Genomic DNA, 14633 nt, shown 5'->3' on the forward strand with positions numbered 1-14633 from the left:
CTACCGGCCTCGTTTTAGAACTGTGCAACGTTTCAGTATGGGGGTACAAACAGTGCTGCAAGTGCCTTGCTCAGAGAGAGAGAGAGAGAGAGAGAGAGAGAGAGAGAGAGAGAAAAGCTACTGCCGTCCACAGGTTTCTGATTATACGTAGCTGGTTCAGTGGCTCCCACATTTGAAATGGTAACATCTTGATCTCCAGTCAAATGCTGATCTAAAATTCAATTTTATTTAACCATAGACTTAAGATTAAGATATCCTTATTCAGCAATATTTTAAATATACAGTAGTTGGACAAAACACAGCACAATGGTTCGCACGTTTTTCGAAATCAGAAAAAATATTAATTTCGAAAATGCAATTTCTTTTGAAATGACTTTTGAATATTGGAAGGCTGAAACTGAATTACAGTAATATGTTGTGAAATTAATGTTGACATGTGGAATATGAGACTTAACATACCGGTAATTTGATTCGGCCAAGACATTTGGAAAGAGCAAACAATGTAAATTATCAGTGAATTTTAAATTGTGTTTTTAATTTTTGGGAGTGTGAATAAATCCGCAAATATTTTGAATGATTTGAACCTTTTGAAGTTGAAATGGTTTGATTTGGTCAAGAAATGTTGAAGAAGGGGGAGATTATTGAAAATAACTCTTGGGAATTATCTTGTGAAAATGTAGGAATTTTATTGTGCAGAGTGTGAAATTCGGGTAATATGCAAATTATTGGAATGAGGAAAATTGTCCCCCAATATGTTGTGAATGAGCTGAACAGGTTGAATTTAGAACGAGAATGGTGGAGAACGTTTTTTGTTAAATGTCTCGTTCGCTTGAAAATGTAAAATTCTGGCTGTTCTGAATTTTGTTCAGTATTTAAAAGTCGGAATGTTTTGAAACAATGGAGGGATGTGACCTGTTAAAAATGACGGAAAAGAAAATATATACATACATTTTTTTTAAATAACATTTGTCAGTGCACCTCTTTTTGTTTTTGAGAAACGTGTTGTTTTATTTTTGAAGGTCCGGGACAGGAAGTTTTATTGTTTTTGCGCGACGCGGAGCGGAAGCAAATTGCCTCGCCATTTTGAAAAGGAAAAAAAAGCGGCTGGTTACCGAGTAGCGAGTTCTTTGAGGACAACGTGATCGCTCGATTTAAAGATAATGCTTGTCACTGAGCTGCTTTAAAATTCTCCACCCCGTTGGCATTTAATCATTAGTCATACTGTAGTACTTCTCTAACACCATATTACTCCTGCACCCATGTCGACAGACGCAGCAGCCGACCAGGTAAAGTTAGCTTATGTCGCAAAGGCCCGTCCTCAAATGCTACTGCTAATAGCGCGTGTTACTTGTCCTCGTTGTAACAATTATAGTTTTTTTAAAGTATATTCGTTGTGTCTTGGTTATGTCACAGTGTGTCAATATATCACCACAGTTTCGTGTAGATAACGATATATTCGTTCAAAGCACGCTATATTGTCTGTCTAGTACGTAGTTGCGTTGTTGCTATGGCGTCGTTGGGGTGATTTGCTCACCCCTTTTTGTACACGGAAACTCTTGCTATTAAATTCAAATGCACTGGTTTGCGGTAATGAATGATTAAGATTGGAAATCTTCACAGGAAAGTTGATTAATTAAATATGAATGAAAGGATTGTTTGGGGTAACTAATTAACCACAAACGTGCCCTTTAAGATTTAACTTTTAAAACCGAACGCTCCCTCCACCCGTATCCACTATCACTGTCTGCGTTGTGTTTTGTTTCTTCTCCTTTCTGCACCATCATGATTCATTTTCATGCATTTTGTCCTTCCACTGCAGGCGGCGGCAGAGTATGTCCCGGAGAAGGTGAAGAAGGCAGAGAAAAAGTTGGAAGAGAACCCATATGACCTTGACGCTTGGAGCATTCTGATTCGAGAAGCACAGGTTTAGTGACTCAAGAGTTGCATTACTGCATAGGGGTTAAAATAGTAATGGGGTTAAGGGTAGTGGGTGGGGGTTAATCATTTGTGAAAGCCTTAATTATCTCTTCCTCACATTTGTGTGGATGTAAATGCATTCTCCCACTCTAGAACCAACCTATTGATAAAGCAAGGAAGACATATGAGCGACTTGTCACACAGTTTCCAAGTTCTGGCAGATTCTGGAAACTCTTCATTGAAGCTGAGGTTAATACTCTTTCATTTCTCGTATGCATGCCATTTTTCCTTCCGTGATCAACACTGTGTTTTTCACACTAATTGTCTCTGACGTCGATGGGGTTTAAAGTCACAATTCTTGATTTGAGCCACTTGCTCAAAGTAGTTGGTTCAAGCATCAATCACTCTTCCATAGGATATATATCAATATTTAAGAGTTGTCACTGAGGATTGTGCCTTTAAACATTAAAACGGGAAAGGTGTTTTTTTTTGTTTGGGTTTTTTTTTTTTCCGCAGCATTTAATTAGTATTTACCTCGTCGTATTCTTTTAAATGGGGTAAAGTGAATTTGTTGCATGTTTGGTCTGCAACAGTATTAAAACAATTTAAATGGTATTTGGAGTGCATTAGCCTTTTATTCACTTGTCGTGTCAATTTATTGCCTCCTGTGTCATTTCTTTTGGAATATGATGAACAAATACTCTGCTTTTTGAGACATTCCCCGCCACCTTCCCACTGAATGAATGGAACAAGGAACCGTCTCCCATTGTATGTTTTTGCTACAATATTTTTACTGATGCAGGCAGACACAGACCTTTTAAAGCCCCTTTAATTTGTTTGTTTACTTAAAAACAATCACATTCACTTGTTTTAGGCGTGAACTATGTTTTAAGTCTCCTTACTCTTACCTGCTCTGGCACATCTAATGTTGTGGGTAACACATCCATTCAAGTAAAAGAATAAACTGTTTGGACCATTGCAGCAAGATCCACTGGACCTCAGGAAGCAGGTAGCGGAAATAACCACGTTGTTGGTCTTGCTTATCGTTGGTTACTAGACAAAGTTGATTGGATCTCACAAAAAGCGTAAATTACGATTATGATTTTTGTCAAGGCCATTTTGCCACTTGCTGTCAACTAAAAATGATAGCACAGTTGCTCAGGTAATGGCCAATTCTGGATTAAAATTGGGTGGGTTTTGTTGCTTAATTCATATTCTACAAACGCAATATTAACCGGAATATCTATGTTCAGACTAGTGGGGCCGCAAAAAACATTGTAAAGAAATATTTTGACTTGACTTCCCCTATAATGTTTGTTTTTTGGAATTGTAAGGGAGCTGTATCCAAATCTGTCTTAGGTCCAAAATGGCCCACCTGTCAAAGATTCTCCACCTCTGCCCTCAAGGGAAAGTCAAGTAAAAAAAACATTTCTTCATGCTCGATGTGCACCCGCCAGTCTAATCACACTGATTCTTCTTAATATTGCATTTTGTGGAATATGAGTTCAGCAGAAAAATCCGCTTATTGTTATCCATATTTCCTTACATTGCCACTTGCTGGCAACTGAAAATGACATCACAGTACCCACGGGCTCAGGTTGAGACTGTCACAGCCCACCTGTTTTCTTGGTTTCGTCATGTGACAGTTGCAACCCGAGCACTTGGCACTGTAATGTCATTTTCGGTTGACAGCAAGTAGCAGCACAAGGCAAAATGGCCGCCACCCTGAGATAGATAAAAGGAATTGGATCAGTTTGGTGAATACACATTCCTTCAATGCAATATTAATCACAATACCATCTTATGCTAATGGGGGATGCATAGAACATATTGCAAAGGAAGTGTTTGACTTGACTTCCCCTTTAAAGTATTCTACCTGTTAATTTAAATTTAGCAGAATGCAAGCCAAAAACATGGTTTCTGAGGAGGCAGCGTTTTGGCAGCTTTGCTTGAATGCTGCTGTGGAGAATATTTAAGACCGTGAGATTGTAAGCACATAGTCTCAGTTTTGCCCTCCTGCAACAATTGTATTAAGATACAGACTATGTTTATTGTTTTGGTTGGTCATTGACAGTCTCTTTGTGAACATGCCGGTTGCTTGGTGTTCTTCGTGATTGAATTTAGGCAGGAGCACAGCTGTCATGTTGTGTGGAAGCTATTTTGGGCATGGTGGTGTTAATGTCTTCTCCTCAGCAGGACTTGCAGTTGGCTCATTGCAGTGTTAATTGCCTTTACCTAGCACCAGGTTGAACAACTCCTGTTAAGTCATTTGTTGACTTGTGGTGTATATTTAGAGTTGAATGTCACCTCCCCTTTTCATGCTGAGCAAGGACATCAAAGTCGGCACAGAGCTGCACATCTAGAGTGAGCAAAGCTTCTCGACGATCTGGTTGCATGCATATTAGTGCCAGTGGGGCCATACAGCCCCCATCACTCATTTGCTGGGTCTGGATTTTCTTGTGGATCTATCACCAGCGTGTCAGTGTGCACACAGAAAACAGCATTCATCTGACATAAATTATTTCATTCTTGTTGAAAAGTTACTAGTTACCAGTTTGACACTTATGACCACGAGCACAATTTAATGAAGTCCAGCATAAGATGTATTAAAAAGTGTGCATTTAGAAATAGAATGCTTTAAGATTTTATACGGGGCACAAATAATTTACCAGTACGTTTCTTATTGTAGTTTATTAGTGGTATGGCTGCATTTTGTTCGAATGAGAGTCCTTGATATTTTTGCTAAGTCATACGTGGGAGTCAAAATATTTGACACCTCACTTTGCATGATGCAGTGCCATTCTACACTGACTACAACCATGTCAATTAAATTTGTTTTATGTCACTCTTGTACTGGCTTGTGCATGTGGCCATAATGTGTGTGTTTTAGTTTTTTTTCACTCAAAATTAGTAATACACTGGATATAAAAAGTCAGTATAAGGGTGCGGGGGTAAATAAATTAATCTGGCTGCACACAAATGTGCACAACCTCTTAACTGCGATGTGGCTCCATTCAGAATTAACAAATTAGGTTCAACCTCATGGTAAATGTCAGTGAGCACACACCGCTCCTTTTGAAATGTCTGATTAACCCCTAATAAATTTCAGACGTTCTTTTAGTCTTTCCGAGGCTCTATCATTCTTTCTTTCTTTCTATTAGAAACCTGAGTGGGCTGTGACATCAGTGACTGCTATTTCAAACTGGTCACAATTCACTCTGCCGTGAATAATGCCGCAGTCTCAGCTGAAGAAAATTAGGCCCCACCATGCTTCACTGTAGATTTGGTGTTCTTTTGGTGATGAGCAGTGTTGTGTTTGTGCCTTTTGGAATTATGAACCCCAAGGAAAATGGAATCAGGGTGTCTCTGGACCACAACAAAATCACGCAAAATACATGGGAACTGTGTGTTATGGTCTGATAAAACTGGTGTGAAACTTTTTGGGCCATTTTTCCAAATTGTGTTTTTGTTTGAACACAGTTGCTCATCAATAAATAAATAAATACAATAAAACAACACTAGCTACAGTGAAGCATGGAGAGACTGTTTTTCATTTAGCTGGAACTGTAGTCAAGGTGGAGGGAAATATTGTCTAAATGGCTGTCAATGTTAGCACAAAACCTTCAGGCTTCTGCTAAAAGCCAAAAAAAAAAAAGAAAAACACACCACTAGAACACCTGAAATATATTTACGATGAATCAGGGTCAATGTGTATGGTGTCAGATATGTCCAAATCTTAAACACAAACACGTCCCACTATTAAGGGGATTTACCTTGTTGTGTAACCAATTATTCCAGATTTTATTTTATTTTCCCCTCTTAAAAATGTGTACCAGTAATCGTTTAATAATTCAGTTGTGCCGGTTATGGGGTGCATTAATGCTCGAAATAGTTTTGAGATTATTTATCTTGGTATTTTTAATATCACAAAAAAACTGGCATTTGTGCAGGGGTGTGTAGACTTTTATTTGATATTTAAAAATATATTTATAAATTCTTTTCTCAGCCGCGCTATGTATCAGTGAAATGGACCCTTTGGTCAGAGTCCATATTTTTGGAAGCACCTAAAGATTTTGGTCAAGTTCTGCAAAAACAGGATAACATCTGCAGTTATGAGTTTCAACGCGTTTGTTTTGCGGACTTCCAGCTTTTAGTTATAAATTAAAAGAATGTTGCTCTTATATGTCCCTCTCCAATGCCAATGTGGTGAAAAGGGGTAGCGCAACATGCACTTTTGTGCTAACTGTGCCATTGGGATTTTTTTTTTTTTCTTGCATGAAAATAACATACATCATCGAAAATGACCGGTCAGTCTATTTTCTTAGTATTCGGATTGATGAGCTGGATATTTGAATATTCTGAACTTGTGCTGTCATGGCAGTGTTGTATTGAACTTGAGGTGTTGTCTGCGTGTATGTAATGTAACTTCCCAAAGCTGATAGTCATGTTTTTGTTCAGAAAACTAATTGATGGTAGATCAACAGTGGCTCTGTTATTTTAACCATTGTTGTGCACTTTGATAATCGACTAACTGATTGATCTTGAGCTTTAGGTTCCCATGAAAGAACGTTGTCATTCTTATTAACTTATGTAGCCCGATTTGGTGAGCATTTTTGTTCCCCCTGACTTTACTGTTTCTACAATATAAAGCTTACACTTTAAACTGTGTGTGTGCTTTCTTTCTTTTAGATTTAACTTGGATGCCTTGTGAGTTTAATGGGTATATGTAAAATGGACTCACAAAAATTGATGACATCTTGAGGGGGAAAATGTCCCAAGTTTTAGCAAAAAAAAAAAAAAATTTAATGGGGTGTTTTGGGAATTTGTTTCAGTGGAACATGAGTCAACAAAACTTACAAGAGTTGTTTTTGTTTCCGTGACTTTATATGCTCATGTAGCTGTCATGTAAAATTACATCGGTTTAGCTTTATAAAATAAAGTCTTAATTCCACCTGCTGGCCTTGTCTTTCTCACACCAAAAACAGAAAATGTTGTCAACCTCCAACAGTGGAATCTTATTTCAAGTTGTATTTTTGTAGTACATTTACGCATAGCACAACTCTGGAATGGTGGCATCTTTTAGATCTGCAGAGCTATTGGGACAGAAACAACAGTCTGTCCCAAAGGAGGTTCTTTTTGTTGCGCAAAATGTTAATTTCAAGATTCTCTCAAAAAAATCTACAAATACAAGACACTGTACACCTCAGAAGTAGTTTTTTTTTTGTCTTTGTGTCTCCTTCCCTTCAAATTACCGGTATGTTTTCATTTGACTCTAACTGGCATTTTATTATGGTTTTGAGGCACAATCTACCCCACATTACAATTATAATAAACCCCTTTATACAAATTCTTTGTCATTATTGTGTGAATTTCACTTTGTTGATCTGCTGAGTTGTGTGTGTGTGTGCTGAATTTTGCATGAATTCATGGTTCCTGGGAGCCATACATTTTTTTTCAAAATGACTCTTGAAATAATATTGCATTTACATTTGTCTTATTTGCAGGTCAAGGCAAAAAACTATGACAAGGTAGAAAAGGTGAGTAAATGCCCTCATGAATATTTAATGCAGTGTGCTGTAGCATTTTCTAGTTTATTAATTTCCCTGTGATGAATATATATTTTACATTCAGTTCATATTCTGTGTATGCACCTTGAAATTATTACAAGGCAACATGAAAGGAATGCGATTTTGTTCCACTCATTTCAGGAAACAACACCGGTCACACTCGGTGTTTATTTCCCCACAGTCAAGGCTGTAGTTTTTTGTTGTTGTTTTTTTCATTTGTTGAGCCCAGAGTCACATTCAAAATGATTTGTGACATGTTTGGATTTTATTTGATTACTTCCCACTCTACAGTTCCTTTCAAAGGCATTGGAAGCCAAGGTCAATTCTGTTGTTTTTGTTTTGTATTCAGCTTTTCATCTGAAACCCAAACATCTTCAGTATCCAACAAAAACAAAGGAATTGACCTTGCAGCTTGAAATACTTCTAGAGGGGACTGTATATATTTTTTTTTCAAAAAAGATTCACTCGGTACCAATCCTGTTCTCTAAATGGAGTTCTTAAACTTAAAACCATTAATACCAGCTCGACTTGTAAATTTGTCTGTGGATACAATGTGCAAAATCTCTTTGCTGCAGTTGTTTCAGAGATGCCTGATGAAAGTGTTGCACATTGACCTCTGGAAATGTTACCTTGCATACGTGCGAGAGACCAAAGGAAAGCTCCCCAGCTACAAGTAAGCTTGCGTGACTCCTGTAGATCTTGCTGATGACTATTCAAAGAATTTGAAGGCACATTTTGCCGCCCTCAGGGAGAAGATGGCCCAGGCATACGACTTTGCCCTGGATAAAATTGGCATGGAAATCATGTCATACCAGGTAGATGAAATATTAATTATTTTAGGTCTACATTGACTATTGCTCCCTAATGGTTTGTGGTCCTTTTTTTTTTTTTTTTTTTTTAAACAGATTTGGGTGGACTACATTAACTTCCTGAAGGGAGTGTGAGTGATTTCCCCTGCGTTTATCCTTGTATGTACCATGTAAGCGAACATTGATGCTGATGTCGTTCTATGTATCGCTAGTGAGGCTGTGGGTTCGTATGCAGAGAACCAGCGCATCACAGCAGTGCGGAGGGTCTACCAGAGGGGTTGTGTGAATCCCATGATTAACATCGAGCAACTCTGGAGAGATTATAGCAAATATGAGGAGGTGAGGTCATCAATCTTTACATAGCCTTCAGTGTGTTTTCACTACAGTATTAATGCTGACGGTTGGTTATCTCACACATCAGGGAATCAATATACACTTGGCCAAGAAAATGATTGAGGATCGAAGCCGAGACTACATGAATGCCAGGAGAGTAGCGAAGGTAGGGCACTTGGGGGGGGAAAAAAATACAATTAACAACCTGCTTCCTTCAATGTCAAGATGGACTTGCTGAATCAGCGGTTGCCCGGTGTGCGCAGGAGTATGAGACGGTGATGAAAGGCTTGGACAGGAATGCGCCCTCCGTGCCGCCCCAGAACTCCCCGCAGGAGGCTCAGCAGGTGGATATGTGGAAGAAGTACATTCAGTGGGAAAAAAGCAACCCGCTGCGCACAGAAGATCAGACGCTCATCACAAAGAGAGGTGACTCATTGTCAATGACATGTTGACGTTTGTGACTCCGCCGATTAGTTTGTAGCGCCCGAGGAAACTGGCTCTCCTGACTTTTTTTTGGACTCGTTGCAGTGATGTTTGCCTATGAGCAGTGTCTGCTGGTGCTGGGGCACCATCCTGATGTGTGGTATGAGTCAGCTCAGTACCTGGAGCAGTCCAGCAAGTTGTTGGCAGAGAAAGGGGTACGAGACATCGTTATTATTACTGTGTTGTCAAAACATTAGGTACACCTGCACTTTTTAATGTGCTGAACAAAAAGTCTTACCTTTACAAAGTTATTAATGCTTTATAGTAACCCTCAACAACCCTCCTGATTGTGTACAGTCCAGTATAGTGCTACTCCGGATATCTTCGGTCAGGTCAAGATCTTTGGTAGAGTGCTTGTGTTGAGTCACATTAAATTGCAAAAGTGTATCCATGCAAGTTTATTAGAAGTCAGCATCATCTGACCACTAATGGCCACCTCTTGTTCCACTCAGGACATGAATAACTCCAAACTATTCAGCGACGAGGCCGCAAACATCTATGAACGTGCCATTGGGACACTACTGAAGAAGAATATGCTTCTTTATTTCTCATTTGCCGACTACGAAGAAGTGGGTGACCAAAGGAACTGTCAAAGCTCTTCAAAACAATCGGAGACATACAGGAGACGATCCTTCATGTTTGTTTTTTGTTTTTTTTTTGCCATCTTGACAGAGCCGTATGAAGCACGAGAAGGTGCACAGCATCTATAATAAACTGCTGGCCATTGAGGACATCGACCCCACGTTGGTGTACATACAGTACATGAAGTTCGCCAGGAGGGCGGAGGGCATCAAATCGGGCCGCACCATCTTCAAAAAGGCCCGCGAGGATCCGCGCACACGCCATCACGTTTACGTCACTGCAGCTCTGATGGAGTACTACTGCAGCAAGGTGATACGTGCCTGTAATGGTAAGCAGCCGGTGACACAAACGCTTAAGGAATCAGTCTAATCTTTTGTCTTTTATGCCCAACAGGATAAATCTGTTGCCTTTAAGATTTTTGAGCTTGGATTGAAGAAATATGGAGACATTCCAGAGTACATACTCGCATACATCGATTACCTCTCTCACCTTAATGGTAGGTTCTGTCCTTCATTTATTTTCTCATTGGCAGTGAGTCGCAGGCACCCATCGGTGGGAGGCCTTCGTTTGCGCTAAGTGGTAATTCACATAATTATAATTCAAGTGTCTTTTGCTCCAAAAAAAATAAAAGTTAGAAGATAAGTGAAAAAAATCCCCAAACAATTTGGAGACAGTATTGGTTAGCAGTACCTAACAAGCAGTGGCATCAGTCACAGTAAAGGTGCACCTACATCGACCTTTGCTGCTTTTTGGCATTTTGTTCTAGTGGACCCACCTGTGACTGAACTGAAGAATGGCCTCCATTACGGTGGAGGCCACTATTTGAGGAAATGTGTGATGCGTGTTATTTGAGAGTGATACTTTGGATCATTTTCCACCCTGGAAGCTGAATTGTTTGGTTCATGGACTCCTATTTTCCCATGATTGTCAAATCGCGACCCGCTGTTCCAAGAGTTAAGAAGAGTAAGGAAAATGTGTTGTTCAAAAATAGCCTTTGAAAACACATGTATTAGGGATAGGCGAGTTTTGATCACAGTATCAGTATTGGGTCGATATCAGCCTTATTTCAAGTTATTGGGTACTCATAAAGCCCACCCATACCAGCCATTGATACTTAAAACTAATAAAAGAATCTAACATAGAGTAAATCCTCCTCGCCAGTTGTTGGCACAGTGCGGCGGTTTGATGACAAATCATCGAGTATGGAATGACGTAAGCCAAATTGGTATATAAGTTGGAATGCAATTTGGTCTATCGCTAACTAGTGCAGTACTTAAAACTCTTCTAGGCCAAACTTATAAAACGATACAATGGAAATCAGTAAACATGACACTAACCACGCGCGCCTTCTTGTACTACTTGAAAACGTTACATGGCAGTACCATCATAAACTGAGGACCCTCTGTAATTTTTTTACCACTTGTCGAGGACCCACTCAAAATGGCTCCATGACCCACTTTTTGGTCTCGATCCACCACTTGGGAATAACTAGCGAAGAGAAAACACTTCTGGTAGTCATGTAATAGATTTTTTTCCTTCTACTTCCCTACAGAGGATAACAACACCAGGGTTCTATTTGAACGGGTACTCACCTCAGGAAACCTTTCACCAGAGAAGTCAGGGTACATGCAGTGTTTATTATCTTGCCTCATTGAGCAATTGATCTCACTGGCCTCATTTTGATCGACTTGTATTTCGTCTGTCTCCACTCTCAGGGAGATCTGGGCTCGTTTTCTGGCCTTTGAGAGCAACATCGGCGACCTTGCCAGTATTCTGAAGGTGGAGCGGCGCCGTTTCACCGCCTTCAAGGAGGAGTACGAGGGCAAAGAGACAGCTTTGCTCGTGGACAGATACAAGTTCATGGACCTGTATCCTTGCTCTGCCAGTGAACTCAAGGCTCTGGGATACAAGGTGTGTGCTTTGACCATCACTGATGCAACACTTACTGTGAAACAATATAGCTGTATAAGACCTTGGTTTTAAGTTTACAGTTTGGATCGCATTGGGTGCAGTAAGGAAATAAAATACAGAACAAACTGCGTATCTTTTGTGTAAAGGGACATATGTAAAGTCCTTTCCGATTAATGACATCAATAGATGGGAAAAGTGGGTGTCAGTGCTGGGACCATGTTGAAAAGAGAAAAAAAAGTAAGCTTCTATCTGTATTAGAAGTCCTTGTACCGAAAAATTCACCGTATTTATTGAATGACCCTCGTATCACCATTTGTATGCCATGGTTTTAATAGAAGTCAACGAAAAATTGTGGTAAGCCTTTGCGGGCCACATAAAATGGCCTGAATGGCCAGGTCTGGCCTTGTGGACCAGAAATTTGCCATCTGCATCTTACTTTGTTCATGAATTATGTTTGTAGGATGTGACTCGTGCCAAACTGGCAGCTCTGCTTCCTGAGGCTGTGGCGGTGCCCTCTGCGCCCACGCTGAAGGACGAAATAGATCGAAAACCAGAGTACCCCAAGCCGGACACCAATCAGATGATCCCCTTCCAGCCGCGCCACCTAGCAGGTACCTAGTCTCTGTGTCATGCTTCAAACTCGACAGTTGTGACGTCTCGTGTTCACGACCGCCTGTTGTTTGTGTCCGCAGCTCCAGGCCTGCACCCTGTATCCGGCGGAGTGTTCCCGGTTCCTCCGGTGGCTGTTATTTTAATGAAGCTGCTCCCCCCGCCGACGTGTTTCACCGTCAGTAATCGTGAACACACAAAGTGGTCTGCTGCTTTGTTTGTGTATATTTAAAAGGATCTGCAATGGTCTGCTCTGCAGGGTCCTTTCGTTCAAGTGGATGAGCTCATTGAGACTTTCAGGAGATGCACACTTCCGGAAAGTAAGTCGCCCTATCTCTCTGTCTACCTGCCTGTCTCTATTATTATTATTATACTTTTATCTCTATTGCTCTCAGTCTCTGTCATTCTCTATCTGTGTCCCTCTTATCTTCCTCTCTTTATGTAAAATTGGGTGCAAAGAACAGGGTGCCAGACCGAGGCCTACGGTGAATAGACTAAAATCATGAATCATTGACACCTCCCGTAAAAGGAAAGGCCGCTTTATTTATACGGCATATTTCATACGCAAGGTAACACAATCCCTTTCACATTGAAGGGGTTTGTAATTGCCACAAGGTGGTGGCAAAGGTCTTAAAACTGCGACTGTTTTTTTTCCTGTTGGATTGATTTATTTACTGTGGTCTGGAACAATATAGACCAATAATAATCGTCAAAGCATCAACACCATGCACCTAGCATGTACACAATCTCAAACCCCTGTTACATAAACTACAGTATGCAGTTGTTCAACACAACAAACCAAACTGCAGTCGCATGAAGCTCATCAGTAATATTAGTCAACACATCAGCTTTTACTGGCTTTTACACACAGCGATAAATATAAGGCAATGTCGACAAAATAGACTACACCGGCTGTTAGTAGCTGCACCAGGACAGAAGCGAAAACATGTGCATGAGGTGCATCAATAAAAAGGACTATGTCAAAAACAGACAAAACACCAACAATTAATTCAACCTTGCATCAACAGCAACAATATTCCACTAGATGACGTCACAGTATTAACGAGTTTTTAAGCGACTGAGGATAGGTCACCCTTGCCGGACAGTGAACAGGCAAGGGTTTAATGTATACTCACTCTCCCCATTCCTCCCTCCTTCAAAGCTATCGAGGCTGCTGTGGAGCTCATCACTGGCAGACTGCCAGACGGGGGCGGCGAGGGCAACGGCGCTGTGGAGAACCACGCCACCACTAAGTCACTCAAGAGACCCAACGCCGACTCGGATGAGGAAGATGACAAAGGAGCGGTGGCGCCGCCCGTCCATGACATCTACCGCGCTCGCCAGCAGAAGAGGATTCGATAGAACGGCCACTATGGGGGGGAACCTTACAAGAATGTAACAGGCGGCCAAAGGAGGTACCGTAACACATTTGTTTTTGGAGAGTGTTGGGCTGACAGAACTTGACCTCAGTACAGCAACCATACGCAGCCACACACACGCGCACACACACACACACACACACACACATACACACACAACCTAAGCCTGAGTGTCCTTGTGTTTTTATGTTCAAAGACTGACTTATACTGTACAAAGTTTTTAATCCAACCGTCATCGGTTGTGGCAAACAGCTCAGTTTTTGGCCTTGTGTTGTTCCAGTGATGGCAAATATTTTTAGATACCTGGAGGAGATGATCTCTCAATAAAAGTGTACATTAAGTTCATCACAATATGTGTATTTCGTCTCTTTGTTTTATCCCTGCGAATCTTCGAACAATTACTGTGCATCCTCAGTGCCACTGTTATGCAAACCCAAACCCAGGCCCTCGGAGAACTCAATAAAGACTGAAGTGGTCACTAATGGGACAATTGTTTTCCAATACAAACTACCATTCAGAGGTTTCATGCTCGCCATGCCCACAAGGGGGCAGTATTTGACATCATTGTAAAACGCCAAAGGCCATGGTAAATTGAACAAACCTCTGTCTAAAAAGCATCATTCCATTCAGTTTCTATTATTTGAGTCTCAGCTAAAGGATTAATATTTCTATTAATTTTACAGGTTCTAGGTTACACTGTTGCCTGATAGACTATGATAAACACTTATGTGCAATCATGCCATCAAAATATTTGATAGTTTGTGCTTACAGCGGCAAAGCTTTTTTCACCTAGTAACAAAGCAGCCGTTTCTTCAGTAAATGGATCTCATTAAGGAGCCCCATATGAAACACAACCTCATTGACGTGACTGAAGCGAGGCTTTTTGCCGCTGAAATGCCCACGGGGGAATGATTCCCATGAATCTCGCCGACTATTCACAACACCGCAACATTAGACTTTCAAATTTGCGTCAGAAGGCTTCCTCAGACACAGCTGGTCTGCATCACATTGTTTATTTGGAACACTCGGTCTTTTCTCACAAA

General features: G+C 40.6%; 1 protein-coding gene across 1 annotated transcript; it reads left to right on the top strand.

The window, feature by feature from the left end:
• The first annotated feature begins 1056 nt into the window (after positions 1 to 1056).
• On the top strand, positions 1057 to 13938 carry cstf3 (cleavage stimulation factor, 3' pre-RNA, subunit 3). Its single transcript, XM_019895886.1, has 20 exons — positions 1057 to 1286; positions 1820 to 1924; positions 2071 to 2166; positions 7422 to 7454; positions 8060 to 8157; positions 8233 to 8299; positions 8390 to 8424; positions 8506 to 8632; positions 8715 to 8792; positions 8890 to 9052; positions 9155 to 9264; positions 9562 to 9678; positions 9782 to 10000; positions 10085 to 10187; positions 11244 to 11313; positions 11407 to 11602; positions 12063 to 12213; positions 12295 to 12389; positions 12471 to 12531; positions 13374 to 13938. Exons 1-20 carry the CDS (start codon positions 1260 to 1262, stop codon positions 13571 to 13573), a joined length of 2151 nt encoding a protein of 716 aa, XP_019751445.1. The 5' UTR covers positions 1057 to 1259; the 3' UTR covers positions 13574 to 13938.
• Positions 13939 to 14633: the final 695 nt, after the last annotated feature.

Source organism: Hippocampus comes, unplaced genomic scaffold (assembly GCF_001891065.2).
Source record: "Hippocampus comes isolate QL1 unplaced genomic scaffold, H_comes_QL1_v1.1 scaffold80, whole genome shotgun sequence".
NCBI lineage: Eukaryota > Metazoa > Chordata > Actinopteri > Syngnathiformes > Syngnathidae > Hippocampus > Hippocampus comes.

What these genes read in the sequence shown, in the direction of transcription:
- cstf3 (XM_019895886.1), top strand. Translation starts at nt 1,260, where the DNA reads ATGTCGACAGACGCAGCAGCCGACCAG. An exon ending in AGTTGTTGGCAGAGAAAGGG is followed by an intron (nt 9,265 to 9,561) that starts GTACGAGACATC and finishes TGTTCCACTCAG; the next exon opens with GACATGAATAACTCCAAACT. An exon ending in TGGAGTACTACTGCAGCAAG is followed by an intron (nt 10,001 to 10,084) that starts GTGATACGTGCC and finishes TATGCCCAACAG; the next exon opens with GATAAATCTGTTGCCTTTAA.